Below are 26,263 nucleotides of genomic sequence, written 5' to 3'. Positions count from 1 at the left end.
TCCTTGAACTGCCTTCTGTCCTTCTAAGAGACTTAACACTAATTTCAGTTTTTCTTCCAGCTAACTGATTAGTCAGTAGCCATACTTATATCGTGACTTTTTGATGTGTAGATGACTGAAGTTTTAATCGAGCTTGTCAAAATCTGTTGCTGCAAAATGCTGCAGTTAACCTAGGAGCTTACTTCTAATTTCTGTCACTTGCATGTAGTGAGCCTAAATGCTAAATTCAAGATGTGCTTGCTGTTGACTGATTTTTCTATCAGAACATTTATAACTGTGTGCTTACATAAACAACGTATATGATACCTCCCCATGGGTAATAAAATTGAGGTAAATTTTATTCGAATGTCTATTCTTACTTTCTGGCAGACTAATTCTTCTGGCTACAGATGCAGCAAAATGCCCTGTGGGCTTTTTGCAGAAGACTCTAGAAGCACGTTTTGTTTTCCATTCCAGGTGTTGATTCAGAAATACTCTACTTACTCACCCTTTTCATCTCTTTATTGGATGCAAAGATCTTATTGTGTTTTCTTGTTGTACTGAAGGACATTTATTTGCTGTACGCCTCTACCTTTTTAAAAAGGAGAAATGCAAGCCGAATTTGTACAACAGAAAGTTTGAAGACATCTGTTATACCTTGGCATTGTTTCTTTCCCAGGGAGTGCTGTCCAACATCTCCTCCATCACCGACCTGGGAGGCTTTGATCCAGTTTGGCTCTTCCTCGTGGTAGGAGGAGTTATGTTCATTTTGGGATTCGCAGGATGCATTGGAGCTTTGCGAGAAAACACCTTCCTTCTCAAGTTTGTAAGTAGCCTTTGCAACTGTGGCACTCACTGGTTACATGGCGTAAGTCACCTTCTGTATTCCTGCTTAGCTGTGTAAAGGCCTTAAAATGCCTTTTGGGGGGCGGGATGTGCTCCTGATGAGAGTACTGCTCTCTGAACTACAGCTTTTCGTGTGGACATAGCCTAACATTTTGCCTTCCTGCTGCTACAAGAGAAATTTCGGCTAGGAATCTGCATGGTGAACCCTGAGTCCGTGTTTTCATAGCCATTAACTGCTGATATACACAAAAAGGGTTCCAGTGAAACAGCTGCCTTCAAGTGCCTGATTTGGCTCCCACAAACTCATTGTATTGCAGGAGGAGGCGGTTGACAGTTACGATTCTTGAGGCATTTTTAAAGCAGCTTGGGATAGTTCTAGTTTGCTCTTGCTTTTAAAAAAAAAAAAAAAAAAAGGAAAGAAAAGCTATTGTAACATTTTTTTTTTCTTCTGCCTTGCTTCTCTCAGCTTGCCTAAAATGAACCCATCTGCTGTACCAGAAATAGCTTCCTATACGGCAGCTGATGGAGAAATTAAAAATGCATCTGAACAAACACAGAGAGCATATTAAAAAGAAACTTAAAGAGGCAGTTGCAAAAGAGATGGACTTCCAGTAGATGAGGACCCCTGTCTGTTTAAAACACTGTGGGCTCAGTGGAGATGCTTAGAGAAAGTGGCAGATCATTAGTAATGCCTTTGGCATCCATTGCATTTGCATTAATCATCACAGCCTCATTTGGTTTTAATGTGGATGTGAGTCATTCCATAGACATTCCTCTCTGACTTAATCATTAATTAATTTCTGCTGTTACCAATTTTTTTTTTTTTTTTTTTTTTTTTGCTTTACCCGCTTAGGCAAAGCTTTACCAGTGAGGAAGTCTAAGGAAAAAGTCACTCAGAAAGCATTTCATTGGCTTTATTGTTTGTTCTTTGCCTTTGAAAATGGGAGTGCCTACACAGAAATTTAAGATGAGTTTTCAGAGAGCCCTGGCAGGTGGCCATCTCTGTTGAAATTTACAGTGAACTCCCTTGGGCCTCTTTGGAAATTCCAGTGAAATGTCCTGCTCTGGGTGCCAAAGTTTGAATTCATTGGCATTTTTATTATTTGCTAGAATAGAATTAAGAGTCTTGTACTACAGCTCTAATTAAAAATGGTGTATTTTAAATTTAAAGTGTATTGTGTGCCGGAATAGCTTGAGCTTGCACTGAAACAAAGCCCTACCACCAGATATAATTGGGAGCCTTGAAAAATAAATTTTTGGCCAGAAGGCAAAATAATTCAAACCTCTTTCTTTTTCTTCATAGTTTTCTGTGTTTCTTGGAATTATTTTCTTCTTGGAGCTCACTGCTGGTGTTCTAGCGTTTGTTTTCAAAGACTGGATCAAGGACCAGCTTTATTTCTTTATAAACAACAACATCAGAGCATACCGAGATGACATTGATTTGCAAAACCTCATAGACTTTACGCAGGAATATGTAAGTTGGACTATGTTTATTTTTTCTTGCTTGCTTTAAATAAATACGTTCTCTCTCTCTTTTTTTTTTCCTTCCCATCTGTTTGGTCTTTTCAAGAAACAACAGAAATATTCTAGCATATATAATCCTTGTTATCTTTACAGAACCTGTACATACCCACAGCACCTGTGAGAAGTGGCTTGTTTGTTGGTTTTGGTTGAAAACTATTAAGTTGGAGAGTTGGGCTGACTCATGAAGCTTTTCAGAGTCAGTGTGTCAGATGGAGTAGCTACCATCAGAGTCTTGCGTTCAGGTTGTTGGAGCATATTCTGTATGTATCTAAAAAGCTATTTTAGGTGTCGTGGAGGTGACATGCATTCAGCTCTGGGATGATGGCAGTGGTGTTTTAGCAACATGAGAGGTGCCACACATCACACTGTGGAGTGGCAGAGGTGCTTGGCTGACCTGAGTGAACCTACAAGGTTCTTTCTCTTTACCAAGACTTAATGCAGGTAGCCTAATGAAGTGGGAAACTCAAAGTTCTGGCAAGAAATCTCTAAATGATGCCCCACCTGCACCTGGGGGGGAAGGAAGAGTGAGGCCAGAGATGCACATGTTTGTGCAGGTGGTTTTGCCAATACGTTCTCACTCCAGTACTTCTGGAATGTGCTTATGAACTTCACTCTGAATTTGGCCCCGTGTAGCTACATTGTTAAGTGTTGGTTGAAATCGTCGTATCTCTGATTTTTTATCTATTCTGCAAATAAATTTATTCGATGTTTCATTTATTTCTATATCCCCTGGGGGGAAAGGGACTGAGTAACAGGATGTGGATCCTTGCGCTGGTTTGAATATTTTCTGGTTTGGAGGAGGTCAGAGGTGAACGCAATCTGAAAGCACTGCTACATGCGTGTGCAACCAAAAGGCTGCAATCCAATTTTGCAGCAGGCTGGCACTAGATAAAACCTGCTCTCCTAACGGGATTAGCAGTCCTGACACTTAAGTCGGGAACTGCGTGAGTCTGGAGAGCTAGCCACTTTTTCAGCTAGTAGAGATAAGATGAAGACAAGATGCTTCTGGTATTAGAGGGACCTGTGTTACATCCACAGAGAGACAATTTCCGTTCCAACGCTTGAAAGTGCAGTTAGCTTGATTTATTAATTATTTTTATTATTATTTACCTGGCATAGATGGGTTAAATGCGCTCGATTCCTGAGTGCTGTAAACTGTCAGTGCTCCACTGATCTCCGGTCCCTTCTTTGTACGTTCATTATGTTTCACAAAAGACTTAAGTCTGCCATTTGGGGTATTTACACTTTTTGAAGGATTCTGCTTACCTTCAGTAAGCGAACGGCTGCATGGTGTTTAGCTTCCTGCTGGGTTAAACCACAACAAGGTGTTACTTGCATAATCTGTGATGTGCAGCAAACACTGAATTCGTGCTGTCTCGTGGATGGCCTGACAAAGGTTCCTCCAAACTGGCAAATGGAGCACTTGGTGCTGACTGGTTTTGCTGAGAACCCAGGGCCCGTCAGACTGGGCAGAACGTCACACTCGTGGCTGTGCTATCCCTGGGCCTGAGCTTGTAGGACTCTGCAACTGGGAGCTTTTAGGCTTATCAGCTTGTTCCATGCTTTTCTCCCCAAAGAGCAGCACTGCAGGGTATGAACGCAACTTTAACCCCATGGTAATTTTGGAACAACTTAAAGGTTGGAAATGGTCTTTAAAAAAAGACAGCTCTGATGAAACAAGAAGGAATCTCCGATTCTTTATAGAAAACCAGAGGAAAACTGACAACGATAATTATTAATGCTGAAACTTGTTTATACTGAAAGTCAAGAAGCTTTCCTTTCTTTTCTTCTAGTGGCAGTGCTGTGGGGCTTTTGGAGCTGATGACTGGAACCTTAATATTTACTTCAATTGCACAGATTCCAATGCAAGTCGCGAGCGCTGTGGTGTGCCATTCTCTTGCTGCACTAAGGATCCTGCTGTAAGTCAGTCAAGAGGGTAGAATGGGGCTGCTGTTCCAATTTTAAAGCACTGTACAAGAGTTTTCTAGAAGTCATGCATGATCTTAACTTTCCCACTACTTTTTTTTTTTTTGTCCCGTACGTGAAGCTCAGACTAACTGTTAATTTTCTGCAGTCAGCAAAAATCCTGATCTAACTTGAGCCTTCATTGTATGCTTTTCATGTTTGCTGCTTTTCATTAGAATGAGAGAACCACGAGCTTGGCTGAACATACATATCAATTTTAGCACATAAAAAAAGCAGAAGCCCATAACGAGTTGAAGGATATGAGCTTTCAACTGAGTATCATCAGGATATTTCATTTGCTGCCTTAAAGAACAGAAACTCTAAGGCACTCTGAAGCAGGTATTACTCATTATTTAATGGAGTGTCCAGAGGCTGCAGTCAGGTTGGCCTGGTTTGCTTTAGGTGCAATGATAAATGACAGCCTGTGCTCTGAAGAACTGGAATATGTTTTCATTATGATCTTGAGATGATCACAGAAATATTTTTACTCTTTTTCTCCCTTTAAAATTACTGCTTGTCCTACAGTCACCCGAGATCAGACTTGAAAGGTCAGAAGTTGTTTGAGGGAGCGGCTTTTCTGGTAAATTTTCACATCCTTTTTAAATAGTTCTGGATCATCAAGCAGAAAATGCTGGAGCCATATGTTACTAGTACAGACATGATCGGGAGCTCAGGGAAGCAGTTCACTGACAGTGAAAAGCTTGGAACAGGGATGGGTGTGTGCACTGAGACTGTTACGTGGCTAACACTGCATACATTTGACTTTCATAGAGTTTAAAAAAAGCAGCCTGTGAGTGCTTGTATTATCTGGTAGCTCAGCTCTGGCTTTTTCTCTACCTGGAGTGACTTCTCGTTCCTTGAATGTCTGATCCGGAGCACTGACTAGGATCAGGCAAGTTGCCAGCAGGCAGCTCAGGTGCTTCCTGCCTTGCGAATGCAACGCAATTGCAGCTCTGGCATCCAGTCACTACTGCTGCCCTCCTCCTCCTCCTCTCCGTTTGCACAAGCTGCATTCTGCTTCCTCTGCAGGGAACGTGTCTTCACACTAGTTTGAATCTTCCTCACAAATATTGTCATGTCTTTTAAGAAAGTCTTAAAATGAAATGGAAAGTATGTTAGGCTCAAGCCTTACATTATGCTTAGGATTTCCCCCCCGTGTTTGCCTGTCTGCCTACCCACATTGAGAGGTCATCACAACCCAGTTTTAAAAATATAGTTGTTATAAAACCAAGCCAGTGACAGCACTACAAAGTAATCCTATAAATACACAGTCCATGCTAAAGTTCCCTCTCCTTTTCACTATGTTTTTTCTTAGGTGGTGATGCAGTAACCAGAAAATTAAAGATAAGCCTCATTCTTATTCATTGTATGGAAGCAGCATACTTAGTTGCCTTCAAAATAAAGACCCCGTCCATATTAAACTCCTGCATGTAATGGATATAAATGAAACTAATCTGTGACAGGTTCAAATGCAGTGATATATGCAGGTTCACTCCACGGGAAAGCAGATTCGTCCCTTTTAGAAATTACAGTGCAGTGTTGGACTGACACAAAAAATTATGTGGATGCTTTCTTGAGCAGAACTTTGTTTTAGCATTTAGTTCGGCTCAAAAAAGGAAGCAAAAAGTTTAAGCTAAACCAATTTAGACTCCTTTAGTTTGCTTTGTAGTTTAATGAGTTGAAAGGTTCTGAATTTTCCTGTAGGCAAGTCCTAGAAAAGTTGGCTTATTTCCATTTCTTCCTTCATGCTTTCTTTCAGGTAACCGATCCTGAGGTTAAAGATAAAAGACATTGGCAATAAAACAAGTAGGCATTCAGCACAAAAAAAAAGAAAGCTTAGAATCCCTCTGTTGTAATCTTACCTGCTTTTACATGCTTGAAGCACGTGGCTCTGTGCTTTTCTAAGCCCCGGAATAGAAGCAGTCACCTCATTAAAAGATAAAAATTACTCAAATCTTAGAGATCCACTGAGGGAATCCAGCTTGGGCAACCTGTTGATGTACTTCTGCAAAGTGGGAAAAGACGCAGAGGAGCTTAGCTGCTGATAGGAGAAGATATCTAGGTGTACTGAACATCACTATTTAATCAAATTGGGGGAAGTGAGAAACACAGCCAGGAGAGACATAGATTTTAAATAGCAGCCATATGGAAAAAGCTAAGACTGGCTGATTTTCTGACTTCCTTGAGTAGGTCCTTCTGCTCATTATGATGATATGATTCGGTAACTTAATATTTTGCTGCCATTGGAGCTGACATTGAAAGTAGTTGCTTCATTTTATTGCCTCAAAATAACTGTATATACAGAGTAAACTTCAGCTTCTGCTAAGTAGCACTTGATCACTAGAAAAAGTCTGTCCTAGCCTGTTTTATTTTCTGCGCTTGGGGAGTGCTAAAGCAGAGGCAGTAGGAATAATCTCCTTCCCCAATGGTATCAAGCTCCCATAAGAAAGAATGAGCAGTAGGAAAACATTACCCCATATTGTCTTTTTCCTCAATAGTTTCTGGAAAGGAGCTAAGTACTGTGTGTATTTCTGCAGGCATTCCCTGTAAGAGCTTGCAGCTTCTGCAAACCGAGCTGTCCCTTCTCACCTCTTCATGCCAGACAGACTGAACCCTAAAAAAAATTAACAGTAGTCTCGGTGTATTTTCAGTACAGACAAAACCTTTTCAGTGGCAAGTTGTTTTGCTTAAAATAGGTGCTTCCTAATCCCTTTACTTTGACTTCTGAATGCTTGCATTTGGAATGTGGACTCTATCCAGGTGGAGGGCTGGTTTTCCAAGTGTGAAGCTCTGAGGGATGAAAATAATTTTTGATTATGTGCTTTTGTTTGTTGTGAATAATGAACAGCACTAAATGGAAGAGGGAAGGTGGTTTTCAAAAGTAGTATGGTGACTGAAGTTAGGGTGATTGTCTTACTACATACAGAACCAGCTCTGGAGAAGTGGGACGGGAGGTTTTGGAGACATTTCACTCATTGGCCTCTCCTCTGTCTCTCTCTCCTAGGAAGATGTTATTAATACTCAGTGTGGCTACGACGCAAGGCAAAAACCAGTAAGCATTTTTTTTTTTTTTAAACGTGTTATCCTAAAGATCTGAATCCTTCTTGCAAGAGAAGCTTATTCTATTGATGGGCTAATTGAATATAATGACCTCTGTTTTCTTCCTTCTCCTTGGCAGGAAGTTGATCAGCAGATTGTTATCTACACTAAAGGCTGCGTCCCTCAGTTTGAGAAATGGTTGCAGGACAATCTTACCATAGTTGCTGGCATATTCATAGGGATAGCATTACTGCAGGTAAATATCACCTTTGCTGCAATGAATTGCATGGAAGAACAGCAGTGAGATAAATCATACAGGGGCTGGGGATGGGACTGTATATGAGAAATGGAAATACAGCATGAGTTTCACTTAAAAATATAAAGTCTGTAGATTTTTAGTGAGGTGCGTTAAATGCATGAGGCTTTTTTGTGTTAAAGGGTGTTCCATTTTTATCAGTAGAGATGGATTTGTTTTTCTTTTCAACTGTTCATGGGTCAAAATTAACACTGTTTTAAAGATTGGGCAGAGATTTTTAAACCTCTACAGACCTACAGGTTCTGATGGTGCTTAAACGAGTGGTGGAAAGCCTTTACAGTTGCTTTTACAAAGCAAATCTAGAACTACTCAATTTCCTGGAACCCAGTGACACTATAAATACCATACTAGGTTTACAGGAGTTTTTCGATGCTTTCCTCTGCCAACGCTGTTGATGTCTAACTTGATTGCTTCTTTTCATATCAAAGTTCTGTATAACCTAAGGAGTTTGCCTATGTGAAAAGAGTTATCCAGTGCTCCAAATGAATGAACTGTTGTCTCTTCCAGATATTTGGGATATGCTTAGCCCAGAATTTGGTTAGTGACATTGAGGCTGTCAGAGCCAGCTGGTAAAACTGCTGAAGTAACCACAACAAGACACTGGACAACCGAAACCCTCTGAAACCTCCAGTGTGTCGCTCCGACACCAAGCTGTATGGACATGGGTGACAGGGAAGCCTTCTCTCCCACATAGTCTCAAGCCTAAGTTCCTGATGTTGCAGTGAACTCGTGTTTCTTTGGGGTGGGGGAGAGAAGAGTGGGCTCTTTAAAATCTGCTGCTCACTGACAATTTTTTTGTTTTAAACCACCAGTTTGAAAGCTGTTGAGCCGTGAATCTCTACTGTATTCTTGATCCTGAGTAACAAGTGGACACTTTTTAAAAATTGGTGTATTCAGTGGGACAGAGTTGCATCATTGTAGTCTGTGGATATGCTGTTTATTCTTCATGTCATGAGCTCTACGATAGCTGCCAAATATTCCCAAGATGGTCTCTCTCCTCACCACTCTGTAAAGGAGCAATCTTCTTGTTTTCACAGCTAAACATAGCTACAGGCCTAAACCCATCAAGCAGGAAGCAACTTTCTATGCATCTATTGTACAGTATATGAAAATGTTTTTAAAACTAAGGAATTTTTTTTTTTTTTTTACACAAGCTTACAACCATTTCCCTGTTGTACTTTGATGTTGGAATCGGCAAGCTCACAGGGAGAACTGTCTAATTTTATCAACATCTTTTTTCCTTTCTACAGCCTTGTATGAAAGGAAAGGAGTTTTATATTTGACGAACAAAGGTTGTAGATCCTTTGGTTGCTGCCATACTTTAGGACATCAGTTTCTTAAGGCAAGAATGGGATATAACTGTATAAATGTATGAAAGCAGTGTGGATGTTGGGTCCAAGTGAATAATATTATTCAAAGAATGAATTATATATTAACTTAAATCAAAGCATATGTATCTGATATGGCTAAATTTTTTGTTTCTCTGGAATTTAGTGTAACCTAATGTATTTAGGGATCTCACTAATATTAGTGCTTTGAAATACTTGTGCAAAACTTCTTTTAAGATAATTCCTTGGTCTGTTCCTATCTGAGGCTTTGGTCTTTCTCTCTTTTTCTTTTTTTTCCTTCAATTCTTTTTTCTTGCATGAGCTGTGGAGTAAGTACCTGTGACACTCCAGTGCTTTAAATCTGTGCATATGTTTTAATACAGTCTAACCCAAACTTATTTATTGGTAAATGCATGTGATTATGGAAAGATCATATCCCATTCCCTTGGAAGTTGGACAGAAAACCTTTTGCCAGAAGTAAATCTATACCTTGAGAAAACAAGTCCTTGCTATAGAGATGTCTCCATTTGTTGCTCTAAATGCAACAAAAAGCTTTCTTGAAGCAATGGAATAAAAGTTTTAAAATCGAAGTGTATATTAGGATCAGCCAAGACACAGACTCTTTTGAGTCGAAAAAAGAGTAGAATTTGGAATAAAGCACAAATAGCAGAAGAATTAGATCAGACTCCATCCAGTTTGATTCATTGTTCTTCACAAATAGTAGTTAATTTCCGAACCTAACCATGGCTTGGGTAGTTTCATTGCACTTTGTATAAATTTAGCTTGTTATATGACCCTTCTCAGTATATGCAGAACTGGTCCTAAAAGCGATGAGCTTTTGGCTCCTGCTTTGTTAAAACAGCGACCAAGGGTGGTGTGTAGGACCTCACTGTAAGAGCTTAGCATCTTTGAGATGAGTTTCCTAACGAGTACGTGAAGTAGAAGAGATGAATGCGTTGTTTTCAAAGCTTCCCTGTTGTGGGGGATGGATAGGAGTCTGGTCTGATGACCTGTTGAGGTCCTTTCTGGCCCCATGACTCTTAAACGTGTGAGTATATGTACCCTTGCACATTTTGCCTTTCTGTGCTTTAGTTGGCTGTGTTTTATCCCCATCCAAAGGTGGGCACACTGTTCCACAGATGCCACAGATAGTCCTGTTGCCCTCCTGTCTTTGAGTATTACCTCATCCTCTTCTGGTTAACTCCCACTGACTGGCTCTGAATCAGGCAGCCTCCGTATCCTATGGTATCTGCTGTTAAAGGCCAGCCGTGACTCAGAGCATTTTTAAAAGCCTTTGAAAGCAATTATAATTCACTGTCCTTAATAAAGTTGGTTCCACCTCACCGCAGTGTTACGTTTTTCTTAGCGCTCCTCATCTTGAGGAGTTACTGGTGTTCATTTCCCCCAAAGGGACACACCATTTTGCCTGATAGCAGCAGGACAGACAGGTCATCAGCACTTAGGTTGCTGCACTGTAATGAAATGGTGCGGGGAGAAATCAGGGAAACGTGGTTCAGGAAGTAACTCCTCCACCCAAGAGCCTTGGTTGTGACCCAGCACTTCGCTGTGGAGAAAAGAAAAAAAAAAATCTGCATTACAGAAACATTCCTTGTTGCCACTGATCTTGAGTACTGCTGTTGCTGCTGTGAGCTTCTGAAGACAACTTCCATTCCTCTACTTGAATTTCTGCAGTTGTACTGTATTGGCCTTCTGACTTGTCACGCTCTCCTCCAAGGTCCGGTCTGCTCGGCGTGCCCTTGGCAGTGTCAGGCTGATAGGAAGGTAAAAACGATCTGAGGTGAGCAAGTCTTGTTCTCACTGCTTGCATGTGTACACGCAGATGTGCAGCATTTCTGCTGAGTCCCAGAGTGACTGTTCTTAATAAAAACCACTAAATAAGGTATTTTTCTAGACCTTGTCTTTATTGCTGCAGATGCTGACACCCTCCCCCCCATAACTCCTGAGAGATGGTCTTATTTTTTCTCATTTTTGCAGTTGCTTGATGGATGCATACTGAATGTTCAGGATTAGCTGCCTATGTTGCACATTTAAACGCCACATTTTTGTCTACGGATCGGGTAAGATGCCCTGACAATGCCCGATCTACTTACAGCTTAGGCGTCCAGTTTGGAAAGCTTGCGGGAGGCCTTGGAAATCCATCTGTAATTGTCAGAGCCTACCAAAACCGATCAAGCTTTCTTCCAGAAAACCTTGCAAAATGTTCAGGTGAGCACAACTAGAGCACAACCGCTGGCTACACGGGATTATTTTCCAGAGCAATAAGGTACGGTAGGCAGTATGGCTTTCTGGCAATTTCTAGCTTGCCTGATGTGGTGGAGGTCAGCGTCACCATCCTTACCGTGCGGTGGTTGTTCAGAAATTTGTTGCCAGGCTTGTGGCCCTTTGTGGAGCACGAAACCCCTTTGCTGGGCAGTCTGTCCGTGATGGCAGTGTCGCTGGCGGGAGGTCTGATCCCTTCAGCCCCAGTTTTAAAGCCATTTTCCTGTCAGAGGGCATCCCGGTCCTTGTTCCTCCTCTGCTGCTTTCTAAATGCTCTCCGTACTCACAAGCCTTTGTTTGCTGCTTCTTTTTTTTATATATATAGCTTAATGGACAAATGTTTGATTTGTCTGTGTGTGCGTGTGTCTATTTCTGTAGCAGTTGAGATCTTTTTGCTTCAAAACCCATACTTTTGGTAGTGCCCCTTAGAGTTTGAGGCTGTGGAGGCGTTGCTCAAGCGTGCTCTGTCCTGGAAGCCTTCTCTCTCCTGAGAGAGAGAGGTGTTCATCGTAGTCCTGGTGTGTAAATAGTCTTGGAAATGTAAATAGTAGCATGCAGGTGAAATGATTCTTGCACATGACTGCTTTTTTCATCCCGGCCAGCACGGCGCCCACCCACCAAACCTGGGCGGTGGGAGCCAGGGGCCACCAGGCCTCGTTCACCTGGCCCCGGAGTGCCACCTAGTGCCTCCGAGCCGCCTTGCAGCAGGCCCTGGGGAAGGTACAACCCCTAGCAAACCTCCCTTGGCTTTTTTTTTGTCTTTTCTTATTTTCCTCTGCTGCTTGGAACTGGGAGAACAGCATCAGACTGGGAACTGGAGGGGCAGAGCCAGCACCCCCTTGCCAGTTCTGGGAGGTCAGCATCACTAAAAGGACTAAAGCACGGTGCTATACGAACTGCTTCTGTCCTGGACGTTAATCTGCGTTTTGTAGAGATGCCCTTGGTAAAATCCATCCTGATTTTAACAATCTTGGTTGCAAGAGAAGTTCATAACTCCCTCTCCTGCTGCACAAGTGCCGTCTGGGCGTGTGGTGGTGGCCACAGGTGGGATCTCGGCGTGTGTCAGACACTGGTGAAGGTTCCAGTTCCTCTCTCCTATTTTATCTTTTTCTCCCCCTCTGAAACCTTTTGGGATATCTGTAATTGGTCATAGAACTGTCTAATGCAAACAGAACGAATCTACCTTGTTTGATCCACTACCTACTGATTTTTGCCACTTGCAGAACCAATAATCGTTCTCCCTTAACACGCAGGATAAAAATAAGGGTTGTGACTCCTAGCGTGCAGCAGGCAGGTGCCCAGCCATGCAGCACGGCTAGCTGTCTGTTGTGTTTGGCAATGCAAATCTGGTAACAAAAAGCTCCATCTGTACGTATGTTCATGTTCACACTGTGCACCTAGCAGGGACAGACCTGCTGTTACCTTGAGCTCTGGGGAGACTGGGGTTTGGGCTTTGGGACTCGGACCCATCTCTGATAAGGATGTTCCAGATCGGTTCCAGCTGTGTCTCTCTGCTTGGTTCACCCCAGGGCATAAGGTGTTGATATTTACCCTTTGTGTATCATTCCTTTTTATACGAATGTATTCTCTTGTGTTCCTTTTTTATCGGTTGTAAAATTGATTGTAAAAGCCAACTACACTTACCGATTGAAAGTATTGCTATAACAGAACTGCATGCCCAGTAGAGTTTGACTCGAGCTTTAGTTATCTGATTTCAGACTGGTTATCTTCAGTCTAGGAGAAAAGCATAGATCAGGTGCATATGTATTACTTGTCATCTTTAGCATTAGACTGTGGTATTGTATCACATGCTGATCTCAATGGATGTAACTGGAGTATACTTGGGAGGTTGTTGCAACTTCCTGGTAATTCATTTTAAGCTATTGAAAGTGGTCTTGATCATGCTACTTGTGTTCTTGGGTTTTTGTTTTTTAATAGATGCATTTTTTAGGAATGTTTTAATACACTTATGATGGACAATACGATAGTTTTAATAGTTGTGCAGTATTCTGTATTTACTTGAAGTAAATCATTTTATATGCAATTTGTTAGATAATTACAATTTTATAAATAAAATTCCGTGAAATATGATGCTGTGAATGTGTACTCTTGATGTGGCACTCAACATTGAAGATACAAAGATATGCTCAGGTAAAACTCCTCTGGAAGAAGCCACCCTCTTCCCTCCCAAAAACTAACGGGAAATAAATCCCCAAGTCTCGCATATGCAATGTGGGAGCTGTGTTCTAAGGTAGCCACAAAGCACGTTTTCATGCTGCCAGCGGCTGCCTTTAAATGAGTAATAAGCTAATACGTCAACAGCACGTCCACATGTGAGAAAATCCCACGTCTGCTGTCAGCTGTTGTTGAAGTCTGGCTAACAAATGTGCTCTGTTTGTTTCTGACAGGTCGCCGGTGTTCCTCAAGCTGCTGTGGCTGCTGGTTAGTACAGCTGTTGGAGCTCTCGCCGTAATCGTTTTAGTGACCCCGGTGTGTTCTTTGCAGGGAGCAGCACAAAGGGGGATATGACTATTTGTCACAATTTAATTAAACTTTTATAAGGGGAGGTGGGAATTTAACTTTTAGAGCGTAACATGTCCTTAAACAGAAATAGTGAGAGCTGACTTTTTGTTTTTCACAGGTAAAAATGTGTAATGATGTCTTGTGCTTGTTTAGACAGAGGAGGAGGAAGCTGGTTTTTAGTATTTCCAAAACCGTAGGGCAAGCTAATCCAGTTTAGTATCTCTAAAATACAGTATTTCATCAATCTGCATTATTTTGCAGTAAATAGTAAGCATAGTTGGCATTGGACGCTTTGAAAAACAATTGGCTGAACCTCTTGCAAGGAGTTTTCAAATACTCTTGGGAGGTCGGTGCCCTGGTTTGATTTCACCCACCGTGGTTATCACTTTTCTTCCCACGGTGCAAAGTTTGCCTTTGAGCAGCACTTGCAGCACCTGGCTTGATCAGGAGGTTTCACTGAGAAACAGAAATTTCTGAGCAAATGGGCCAGCCAGCTGTTTGTCTTTCATTGATCTGGTGTGAGCAGGCGGTCAGGGGGAATTGGGCCGAGCGATCGCAGTCATCGCTCCTTTGATAGCTTCGATAGCTTCTGGCTGTGACAAGCTACGTGCTGCCCCCCTGCAAATGCTCCTTCCTCGTGCTGTTGTGGGCAGAGGCCTGGCCTTGCTGTGTTTTTAACCGCTGTCGAAGTATTGCCAGTCTGGTGAGTATGCAAATCTTGAGGAGGAATAGAAAAAGCAACAGATTTGAATGATACTGTCTTGTCTCTTATGAGCCTGCCTTGTTTTCCCCGTGGAAACAAATTTCAGATTTGCAGCTAATTTTGCCCCTCAGCCTGACATCTGCCCCGTATTAACTGTTCATCCCCATCTGTACCTACTGCTTTGTCTGCAAAGCACCACTGTGAATGATTTGAAAGCACATCTTTATACCCAAACTGAAGTCAAATACCTTTTGTGTATCTCAGGCATGTCCATAAATCTTCACTTATGGAAATGACTTCTGGCAAAGTAAGAATGCAAATGTGGAGACCAGGGTGAGGGGTGCTTGGAGAAGACAACCAAAAAGAAGCAAAGTCCAGGACATTGCCTAAATTTTGTTAATGTGCAATAGGTGTGGTGTTTGTATATAAAAAACTGCGGTGAAGGGGAGATGAGGAGTAGCTGCCTGTATTCTGTGTGATCTTGTATGTTGTTTCCTGACGTGACTAGTTACCATTTCTGGGACCTTTGCAACAAGTGACCCTTACTGGGTCTCGTGGTCTCATTTGACCATCGGTCCTTTGGATCCAAAACCTGTTTTGTTGGAGTTTGTGCCTCATACAAAGAGAGACTTTTCCCTCTATTTCTACGTTGTGAAATGTAAACTCTTGCGTGTGCTCTTGGTTTTCCGTGCTGCTGGGTCTCGTGGGAGCCCTGCAGGTGCAGAGGAGTGGAGCGCGCCAGCCGGGCACTGCTGGCCCTACACAGCGTGGCAGCTGTGGGCTGTTTGAGCTTGGCTTGCTGCAGCAATAGGCAAGTGAAAAGTCTGGCATTGTTGCCATAAAAATAATCTGAGCAGCAGATTTCAAACTGCTTAGTTGTAATCTATCTAGTAAACAGCCGAACTGTCATCAGCAGTTTCCATTCAGTTGACTTCAGTCAAGTGAGTAGTGAAATGCACACGGTGATAATGTCCTCAGATCCTGTTTGTCTGACTAAAAGAGGCTAAGAGGGTAAATGATTTACCAGCTACATCGAAATGACCAGCAGGCTAGAGCATGCATTTGTGTGGACAGACAGTCTCTTCATTCACCTTCTGCCATGACATAAAACCACCTTTGTGCAGACTTTCCTTCGGTATATAGACTTAGCACAAGTTCCATCTAGAAGTTTAAATGCCTTGATATTCTGCCCAGGGAAACCATCTGAAATTTAAAGGCCTGTTGGCCTTTACACTTGCTGTCATAGTGGTCATATTAGGTATCCCTAATAAAAATTCAGTGATAGAAATAGGTTTGATGCTTAACCTGAGCTCCAGTTAGGCAAGCAGCTGAATGGGACTCATCACAGCTTTGTTATGGCCTGCTCGTGTGAGTATTTGCAGTTTATACGGGTGTCAAAAGGCATGAAGAGTCTCTTTCTAGAACCAGGTAAGCCACTGATAACTGGTATTTTGGAATTCATTGAAATCAAGGAAAATTATTTCTGTAATAAATACAGAAACTTGGGTCTCACGTGGGTGTGTTGTGAACAGTGGTTGTAAGTGTGTGGGCTACAATCACCAGTGCAGAGGGTCTGTGATATTGAGAGCCTCGTGTCATGGGATCCTGGCCTGTGTCTACAGCTCTTAAGTTCTATGTTGGTGGTGTTTTGCATTTTATTTTTTTTTAAATAAGAGGCTGTGTACAGTTGCTACCAGGCTATTTTATTATTACTATTTTTCCAACTTTACTGTGTTGCCAGTTAGTTCCAGGCACTAGTTTAAATGGATGTGGAATTTGATCTGTTGTGTGAATACTCCTGTAGCATCTGCTAGGTTTGGGGTTTTTGGACGGTCTCAGATCTTATATTGACTATATGAAGGAAGTGTCCAGCTTCTTTTCATACTTAGCTTCTGTACGTAATTCCTTTCCTGTCATGAATGGCATCTTCCCATCGCAGTATGGGATAGCCGGTGGTTTCATGGAGCTGGGAAGTGAATTTGGAAAGGTCGAAAGCAGTGTTTTGCAACCATGTGGCATGGGATCACATGGATAGCTTGGCCTCTAGGTTTCCCTTGGGCTGATTAACAAGCCTGAGACTCCTGAGGCTGCCAGTTTAGCACTGGGAGAACTGAATTCTCTTCACAGTGTTACAGATCATACGATCTTTGTGCAATCACTCAAGGCATCATCAAGACGGCAATGGTATCATACAGTCACAAATAGCATGTGGAGGCTTGCTGGAAACTGCTATCCCCACCGCTCCCTGTTTTGCCAAACATCTGTCTGATGGTCCGCTTGCTGCTGTCGTCACAAATCCTACAGAGGAGCAGCTGTGAGGTAAGGTGCTTAAACCGGCAATTCCCCAACTCCTTTACCTAGGAGAGGAGAAAAGGAAGGCTTGCACGCTGCGTTTCTCACTTATTAATGGGGTTCTCTTGAGAAGCTGCTGCAAGATAGGCCTTTAAAAATCCATCTGCAAAAACAAAACACTGCAACAGAAAAACACCCAGCCCGAAGCAAACCTAGCAGTACTTGTACCCACGTGGCTTTATGGGATAAGGACTGCATAGTGTGCTCCTGTGAAAACCCCCAGGTGTTAAACCACACAGTGCCTCTGTGCACAGCAGTGTATGCAGTGGAAGTGGCTGGAATTGTTTCCTTTGTATTCTTGGAGCTGAAAGGCAGTGATTGAGCAGGGGCCAGAGCCAGGAACGAGAAGGGCTCCTCACCAGCGCCTGCTGGTGTGGCCACAGCTTCTCTGGGTGAATACGGAAAAGGACAAACCACAGGATAAAGTGAGAGCACTGAAATTTTTATTTGTTACCTCTAGGTACCACGAGTTTGACATTAATAGGCAAGACCAGTGAATGAGCAGCAGTACATTGCATCCAAACCTGCGTCTCCAGAGCACCAAAAATGGAGCTAGATTTACTTCTTAATCCTACAGTCAGCACACTAGCCTGGACTTGCTGCATCTTGTATTGTCCCTAATTTAGTAGTACATTGTTACGCGGTTAGGGGCTGTGAGGAGAGAGTCGTCATGTAGTACCACTTTTACATCATCATAGGACTACAACATGCACATTCTACTATGTGGCCCAAGCAACAAGAATACGAGTAGAACAGTTACGGGTGGAGACAGGTTCATGTTAACACCACCTATGAATTTTTAGAAACCTTTTTTTTGGACGGGTACCTACAGCAGTTCATCAATTTGTGTGGGAACATTACACGCATGCACGAGTGATACAGTGGAAAACATAGCAGGAGCGGCAGCAGGACGAAGGACAAAGGTGGAATCTGTGATGGGATGCACTGAAAACAAGAGACCTTCCTCAGCTTTCTACAGCAAGTCTCTGCTCTGTTAGCGAGGCCTGCTGGGCAACAGTTTTGTTCTCATGGCTGCGGAGTTTTGATACGACTTCTAGAAATGCCATGCTCTGCACTTCCTTTTGGAGAGGTTCTGGAAAAAAGAAAGAGTAAAAGAAATGGGGCTTGGTATGAGACGGGCGAGAGAACAGCAAAGCTGGGTGGGTGTGAGGCACTTAGGGAGTCCCTGGTGTACACGCATATGCACACAGGTGTGTGTACTCACAGGCTTTGCATTTACTGTTCTGATTTGCTTTTGAGGATGGAGAGAACTCCCTGGGCCTAGGGCATGCCCAGGTGCCACGGACTTCAGGTAGAGGTGAAGGCTGAAGCTGCTGCCTGGCAGTCACAAAGATCCACCTGGTAAGTCCTCCAAAAGAGATGCTTAGGAAGTGTTTGTTTTCTAATGGAGTATTTTTCTGCTTTATTACTTAAACTGGTCTGATGGAGTGAATGAGCTTGCCCGGAGGGTTCGCTGCATAGCTCACCTGTAGTAAATCAGCTCTGGTTGCTTGTGGGGGAGTGTGAGGAGGTCGGAAACAACCCAGACAGTGCAATTCACAAAAAAATACAATGCGGAGCGTTTACCTGGAGCCCTGTGTTCAGGCATCCCATGGTTAATAGCCAAAGCAGCTGGTGGTGGTTCATGCCCTGCTTAGTCCATTCTGGTGAACTCTCACTCGGCAGCAAACACCTACAGGTATTTTTTGTTTCCCAGGTGCTGCTGGGGCCTCATCCCTGAGCTTCCCGGGAGGAATCCCAACCATCTGTTTCAGATCAGCTATGCATATTTACTGCTTTTCCTCTGGACAGAAAAGCACGCTTTGTCCATTTGTTTTCCCTGCCAACTTTCTTGTTCACAAGTTTTCAGTTTTCTTTCAGTTTATCCCCTGCTGTGTGGGATCTAGGAGCTCTCACATGGCCATGCGCCTGGGAACTGGGTTATAGAGGGTAGTGTCAGCAAAGCTCTCGGGGTGCTTATACCGTGTAAGTGCTTTCCTTCCTCTTTCTGCTTCTAAGATAGCATCGTCTTTAAGCAGATGTTACTGAACTACCTCTCAGGAGCTTGCTGTGACTTACTGTGGCTGATCGGTTGTGCTCAGAATCCAGATTGCTGGGACCCTCGCACAGACGTGACTGCTATCTAGGAATGCTCTGCTTTTGCTTATTCCTTAGGTTACATGTTTCCATTTTTTGTTGTCTTTATTATTCCCTCTTTCCAGCCATTCTTTCAGTTGCAACATCAGCTTCCAGATGGCAAAAAAATCCCTTTTATACATGTGTATTTACTGCTAAAGCACAGCTGTTGGTAGTATCAAGTTAAATATGATGCCAGATACCCTGTAATGAAGGATGGTAACAGCAGGCCCTGGAGAATTAAACTTCCCAATAATTAAAACCAAGACAACCACTTTCTAGCTGTTGTGGAACTATGGCTCTGTTTACAGTAGAACATGGGAACTTGTAAACATAAATACTCATTGTGCAGAGATGGTGGCAGAAATGTTAGAGGCAGCAGGGCTGGAAGAAATGTATTTTGTGTTTTCTCATGCATGGAGAGCAAACTTTGTGATTGCACTGCCTGCCTCCCCTGGTTAAAAATCAGGTGGTGGGGGGTGTTAAAAGCTAATACCAGGGTTGCTCAGTTATTGTTTTTATGTACTGTTACATAGGTCTGTTCATCAAGAAGGGAGGCTGGCTACTGGGTCAGCCAAATGCCACATCACTGCAATACACAGCTGTGAAGTTGTCAGCTCTCTGGGAGACTGCTAAGATGCCTCTTGTCTATGTAAAACTTGTAGTGTGCTGGCTGAGTTCTGCCAGCTGGATAAGTCACTGAAAAAAAAATAAGGGAAGACCACTCCTTACTCTAGTGGAATAGAGATGGTTATGTGACCTTAAATAATGCTGTTCATCTTGCAGGTGACAAGACTCAGGGAAGTGAAAATGCAAGTGTCGAGCAGAATTTCTGAGGATGATGTTTTTACTTGGAAGCAATGGGAGCATCACAAGAACACTGCAATGAGGCTGAGGGAACCTCTGCAGAAGGGCTTCTGCTCTAAAATGGATGGACGACTCCAAGCACAAAATGGCTTAAGGTAAGAGGGCCGTGAGTAAAACCTAAACGCTGTGTCTTAGCATTAAAGCAAATGCTTAGTGGGAGCTGAGGCTTGTTAGCAAGCTTTGAGCACCCTTTTTTGTACAGTGAGATGTATATATTGCTCTAAAAACCATGTATTAATTCATTTAAGATGTCAGTAATACAGCAGTCACTAGCATGGATGCACAGGCAACCATGAACACATGGGTTCACCAGCCCTGCAGCTGGCGTGGTGAACTCTATATAGGAAAAGCAGCTTTGGTTACAGACAGCATGCATGTAGCTATAACTTTTTAATCAATTCAGCTGAATTGCTGTGAACTCATCTCTGGCAAATCTTCAGCTGTTTCACACTCATCAAGCCATGTGCAGAGATGGGTACTGAACATGTACTGACTTCCTACCTTTCTGCACTTAATGCAGTTCCTTGTCCCTTAGGTGTTTGTAAATTTCTGATTTTTTTCTCACATGAAATTTGGTCTTCTTCCATAGAGTAAATACTTTTTGAAGGACTGAGTGAAAGAAACTTGTCCACTTCTTGAATCCTCAGCTGGGAATCAAGCTTCTTCATGATACTTTGCTCCATTTCTCCCCTCCCTCTTTGTCCATGCAGAGGTGTGAAGTTGCAATTGCAAGCCATAGCCTGCTTCTTCACTATCCTCAAAGCAATCTGACCATTGCCAGAGGGTTACCTCAGAAAGAAGAGAGTTAAGTGTCCAGCCCTGGCACGTGTTAGAGCACAGCCTGCTCATCTTTCAAAATAACCACAAACAGTTGTGCTCAGAGCACGGGAAGGCTGCCAAGGGAAGGACTCTTCCTAGCAAGGTCAGTGAGCAGGATGCCAGCCTGTGTGCTGTACGAAGTGCTCACTTGTGTCCCTGTAAGTATTCCTTTCTTTTTTTTTTCTCTTTTTTAACTTTCTACTGTTATTGTAGGAATTTAAAGGAGGTGCCTTGGAAACTTCTCTTCCACCTAATTTTACTTGAAGAAAGAAAACCAAAACCCAAAAAACAGCCATCACCCATCTATTACAGGGAGCTTACAGCTAAAGGTAAGAATTAAGTTCTTGTTATCTGCATGTTTGCACAGAGAGCCTGACACTGTACAGTTAAAGGTGGTTTTTGTTTTTCTCTTGTAAAACTTGTAGATAGTTCAAACTTCAGGAGTTATCTGCAAACTGCAGAAGCCTGAATCCAATTTTGGCAGTTAATATCCCAAACTGAGTTAAAAGCCTTTTTCTTGACACTAAAGTGTCACAGTAAATCAAACTATTCTGCGTATATTCCTTGTGAACGGAAACAAAGACTGAGTGCATTTGCACGTGGTCCAAGTTCAGGCCACAAAAATTTTATGATAAAAATCTCTTAGAAAAGTGCCCTGTCCTGAATACTCACCAGATCCTATAAGGGCACAGATCAGCACCATGGAGTTGTATTTTATTTCTGGAGCACTCCTGTCATCTGAGAGCAGTCTGTGTAGAATCTGAACGAGCTGAGCGTTTTCAAGGTCCTTTTCAGCAGTGACTGAAATACAAAGTGAAAACCTGTAAACCTGGAAGTGCCGCTTGGTTTGATACTTCAGTGTTTTAGCCACTTACTGAAACATGGATCTCCCACTGTAGTGGAATTGGTGCTGTGGTACCTAGCTCACTGGCATAAAACTGAAGCACGTATCAGATGGTGTGCTGATAGGAATCACAGCTCTTGCTATAAAAATGCAAAATAGCCTAACTGCTTGAAAGGACAATTACACAGTTTAATAATAAAATCCAATCTTAAATGTGCAGTGAGCTGATGGAAAATCTGCCTGGCTTTCTAGCTGTTTAAGCCAACACCTGCAATATTTAAGCTTTCAAGACTTACACTGCCTGAATTGCTTTTGAAAACTTTGTTTAACTTAAATACAGGCAGTGTAATTCTTGACTCCATGGTAGAGAGAGATCCATTAAGACCATGAAAAGCTTTGCAAAATCAGAATATGAGTTATTTCCTCTGTAGTTTTCTAAGAAACATTAATGTACTGAATTCAGCCTCAGAACCTATAAATGTCTGAAGGTAAGACAAGGGTTAGAAGTGTCATGTAATTACAAGCATTTTTCCTTTCAATTAAAACAAAACAATTCCCCGATGCATTGGCAGCGATTGGGAGGTTGAAAGTAGCATTCTGCTAGTGCACAATGAAAAGAGATGAAATCAAGAACAAAAATACGTAAATGTTGCTTGTTCAGATCATCATCATCTTAGCTAACAAGCAAGCAAACAGGATAAATAAAGCCCCCAGTGGGCATTTCCCTTTCTTTGTTTGGTAAGCTGAAGTATTACAAAGGCAGGTTAAGACATGTACTCATCTCTGCCTTCATATGGCAACTCTTGCATCTGTTTCTGTGGAATTTAATAATAATAAAGACATTTGGTGGCATCATCCACCTCCGTATGTATTATTCTGCTCTCACAGACTAGGCAAGTGAAAGCTTTACTTTGATAAGCTCTCTCAAAAGGGGATTAACCATCCCAGTGCACACAGACCTAGGTCATACAGTCTCCACTCTAAAATAGTTAGCCTTTGGGGTTTTACCCCAAATCTGAAATCTGTTAGAGGGTGTTCTAGATTGTGTTTACCTACCAGAATAATAGAATAGGAACTGTATCACGAGCAAACTCCAGTTTTCTGCTTAACCTTATTTCCTGTTTGTCAGTGCATGACTTGCCATGTATTTCCGTGCTGCCGAAAGGCCGGTGGAAGAAGCAGCTGGTGGAAGAAGCAGCCTGCTCCACATCGTAAGAGACGCTCACACGACTGCCCCTGTGCAATTCTCATGGGCCCAGGCTCAGAAGAACGCAGGCGGAGTTAACCTCTGGGATACTCACCTAACTCTAAAGCTGCTATTAGTGCCAGCGCAACGAGAGCTTCGTTTTGCATTATTACATGTTCGCTGGTCGCCATGGTTACTAAATGCTTGATGCCACCGCTCTGTACAATGGTCCTAATGACATCCTAAAAGAAATAGCACAGAAATTAAAAAAAAAAAAAAGATTCTGCACTGCACACAAACTATTAAATAACGAAGTTGTCACCGATGCTGTGTTATCTCCAGGTAAGGCTGCTTATTGGCTATATGCACATTGAAGAACTTTATATGTAAATGTACATGTACGTAAGCCTACAAATTATCTGTAATTACTCTAATTATAAGATGGACCTGTCAAACCATTCCAGTTAACCGTTTATGGTGTTTGAGGTCTTTGGTTTACCTGTACATTATCATTAAAAAGTTAGTTCGCACCTAATTTAAGTTTTCACAGTTATATGTGCAAAAATACTTGCAAAATACTGACTGAAAGTCAGGTAACTTTGTGTGCCGAAGGGCAACAGTCCAAATACTTTTTTTTTTTTAAACTATTTAAAAGTGTTTTAAAAGGGTGTAAAGTTATAATAGTTATACTAATAATAACTAATATTTTTTTAAAAAATAAATACTTATATTTATTATTTAAATTTTATATGAATTGTATTTTCATTATATTTATCATTAAACAATTATCAATTACTTATTATTTTTATATTTTTACAATATATAATATTTATAACTAATTATTATTATTACTATTAAATAACAATTAAATAGCTATTTCTTGGAATAAGAATCCAGTTTAAATTTTTAGAGAGTGGTGAATTTCCATTCAAAAGATATATCCCTTCCTAAACACCAACCACAAGCCAAAACTCATCAACTGTTTACCATGTGTTTAGAATGACTTACATGCCAGTGCTTGCACAGACTATGCAGCAACATTCTTTGTGCAGGGAACCAGACACAATATGATCATAACCTTGAAAACTGAAATCCTTTTAGTTATCATATTGAGGATGCTTGTGATGCAAGTCACAGCTGAATGACTCATGAATTTAACACTTAAAAAACTTATTCTTTTCTGAATGACATAATATATACAAGTCTATGTGTATAGATAGAAATACATATATATAAAATCTATGTGTATATAAAAATATATATACATATATATTTATACTTTTCCTTACTTGCAGTGATGCTTCTTCCTATTTGTGATTTTTCTGGTAGAAATCCAAAGAGGTTTTGAGACTTCCTGGAATACTCTGGGAACTGCTAATTTCTGCTTGAGTTGGTGGAGAATTTTGGCTATATGCCCTGACATGAAAATTTTAATGATTTTATAGGTGAATATCACCCTCCAAAAGGCAGTACCAAGCAGGTAAGAGATGACAGCAGCCAGGTTCAATACAAGTGTGGTTTAACAGACTAATACCGACTCCATTTTTTAAAATGGGACCTAAGGTTCCTAAACTACCACTGCCTTTCTAAATACTAGCTGAAATACTTTTAAATAAAAAAATGAACTCAAATTAGCGTGCAGTAAAGAACCAGTTGTACCCATAACCAAACCTAGAGGGCAGTAAAAGCATTAAAAAAACACCAAAAAATAAACCCACCTTCTCAGCTCTACATTTTCTTCTAATAGTCATTCTGTGAATGCCTATTTAATAACTATATAAAAAGATAATAACAATTGAATGCAATGACTCCTTACATATATCATCATAAAGTAGAAAATATGGCATGCTGAACTTCTACAGGATACAACGCAAATTCAAACGGGTCGAGACTGAGCCAAATTCACCCTAACTACATTCTTTAATTGGCCTGCAACTCTGACTGTTTTGCTTTGTTTCTATGTTTTTTACCTATATAGTTCCAGTGACTGTGTAAACCTGATGCTCGAGTCTGACTGGCAGGTCCTGGAGGCAGAGAGGATGTAACATATGAATAAAGGTCTGTCTGGACGCCTACCTGGGCAGCCTGCTCTGAGGAACCTGATTTGGCAGGGGGGTGGACCCGATGATCTTTCGAGGTCCCTTCCAACCCCTACAGGCCTGTGATTCTGTGAAAGCAACCTGGCTTTTTAGAAAGATTGTGTACCAGAGGCCTTGGCTACTAATGATACAAAGTGCAGAGGTAACTCTTTGTGCTTAAAAGCTGAAATTTTCGCCACTTACTTTTGATTTGCTGTGTCGTATAAGTGCAGACAGTAGTCTGTTCGACTCTCCCATCACACCTGCGTGATCCTTGGCTTCGCACCACTCCACCAACCGTTCCACCAGCTTTGCATTTTTTCCCAGCTGTTCAGCTGCTTCTGCTACACGTTGCCGGAGCCAACAACACAACAGAAAAGTTGTCATTTTTTTAAAGCAAGTGTTAGAAAAATAAGCTGAAAGTCACTAACTAGAAGGAGTTGAAGGAGAACTTTGCCAGCTTGAGCTAACAATGTGAAAAGTCTAGGTTGCATGGAAGCAAGTAAAGCCAAAATGGAAACAAAATACCAAAAACACTCATAACCAAAAAAAAAAAATGCAGGAGCTGTGAGGGGACAGACCCAGGACCATGATCGAAACTGGCCATAGGGGTATCCCACACCATCTGGGGTCATGCTGAACAATATATAGGGGTGGCTAGCCGGGGTAGGGGGCCGGCTGCTCGGAGTTAGGCTGGGCAATTGCATTATACATCACTTGTTTTGTACATATTATTAGTTGTACTATCATTATTATTATTTTCCTGTCTTAATAAACTGTCTTTATCTCAACTCACAGGCTTCACTGTCCTGTTTCTCTCCCCCATCCCAGAGAGGGAGGAGGGAGGGTGAGCGAATGGCTGCATGGTGCTTAGCTGCTGACCGGGTTAAACCACAAGATGTTAAAGTTGCATAAGTTTCTTCAATGAATTTCTACTTCACATCTAATAGCTATGCTAGAACTACAAGGGAGCTTTTGAAAAAAATCTGCTCTACTAGGTCAAAAATAAATACTTGGCTAATTATCTCATTAATAACTTTTTTTTTTTAGCTGTCTAATTTCATAAATACAGATCTTAGGTACAGAACAAGAGGCAGAACTGAAAGGTTCTTGCTCCTTTTGAAATTGCAGCTTATCAATTAGCAAGCGCATTAGCGTGCTCCAAGAAGCTAGGTACAGCTAGAAAATGCAGCAAGTGAACAGCAAAGCTGGAGTGGTAGCTTCAAACTCCCACGCCTCAACGCATACTCATAATGTGACAGTGTAGGAGAGTTCTGAAGTACAAAAGTAAACAAGCATTTGACACCTATTCTGAGGGTCCCGAGTAGTCAATTTAGGAGTGCTGAAAAAAAAGTCAACCCACATTTTTCTCTCCCTTTGCATATGTATTAGGTTTATTCTAAGGTTTCAGGCTTAAAATTAAAAAGAACAACAGCAACAAAAAAAAACAAACAATAAAAAACCCCCTCTGCTTCCCT

At 41.8% G+C, this 26,263-nt stretch overlaps 2 protein-coding genes and 1 long non-coding RNA gene across 12 annotated transcripts in view; 1 reads left to right on the top strand and 2 right to left on the bottom strand.

The window, feature by feature from the left end:
* Positions 1-13,368, top strand: part of TSPAN5 (tetraspanin 5) — a 74,746-nt gene extending 61,378 nt beyond the window's left edge. For all 3 annotated transcript variants that reach the window (XM_068681778.1, XM_068681779.1, XM_068681780.1), the window contains exons 3-8: positions 659-805; positions 2,129-2,299; positions 4,143-4,268; positions 7,319-7,366; positions 7,493-7,609; positions 8,177-13,368. In XM_068681778.1, coding sequence (XP_068537879.1) covers positions 659-805; positions 2,129-2,299; positions 4,143-4,268; positions 7,319-7,366; positions 7,493-7,609; positions 8,177-8,242 — 675 coding nt within the window. In that variant the 3' untranslated portion in view covers positions 8,243-13,368. The remainder of the gene's footprint in view (positions 1-658; positions 806-2,128; positions 2,300-4,142; positions 4,269-7,318; positions 7,367-7,492; positions 7,610-8,176) is intronic.
* A 2,566-nt stretch (positions 13,369-15,934) lies between these two features.
* RAP1GDS1 (Rap1 GTPase-GDP dissociation stimulator 1) overlaps positions 15,935-26,263 on the bottom strand; it is a 95,124-nt gene continuing 84,795 nt past the window's right edge. For 7 of the 8 annotated variants that reach the window (XM_068681770.1, XM_068681771.1, XM_068681773.1 and 4 more), the window contains 4 exons: positions 24,990-25,129; positions 22,823-22,949; positions 21,350-21,478; positions 17,277-17,948 (listed from right to left, as the gene is read on the bottom strand). In XM_068681770.1, coding sequence (XP_068537871.1) covers positions 17,821-17,948; positions 21,350-21,478; positions 22,823-22,949; positions 24,990-25,129 — 524 coding nt within the window. In that variant the 3' untranslated portion in view covers positions 17,277-17,820. Of the gene's footprint in view, positions 16,861-17,276; positions 17,949-21,349; positions 21,479-22,822; positions 22,950-24,989; positions 25,130-26,263 lie in introns of those variants that run through there. The other variant, XM_068681772.1, reaches the window with a different exon arrangement.
* Positions 18,248-21,006, bottom strand: LOC137856415 (uncharacterized). Its single transcript, XR_011096435.1, has 2 exons — positions 20,880-21,006; positions 18,248-20,768 (listed from the first exon to the last, which is right to left on the bottom strand). It is a non-coding gene; the product is annotated as an uncharacterized lncRNA (long non-coding RNA).

Source organism: Anas acuta, chromosome 4 (genome assembly GCF_963932015.1).
Source record: "Anas acuta chromosome 4, bAnaAcu1.1, whole genome shotgun sequence".
NCBI classification, from domain to species: Eukaryota; Metazoa; Chordata; class Aves; order Anseriformes; family Anatidae; genus Anas; species Anas acuta.
The sequence above is the reverse complement of the archived record's forward strand: the minus strand, read 5'-3'. Positions and strand labels throughout refer to the sequence as shown.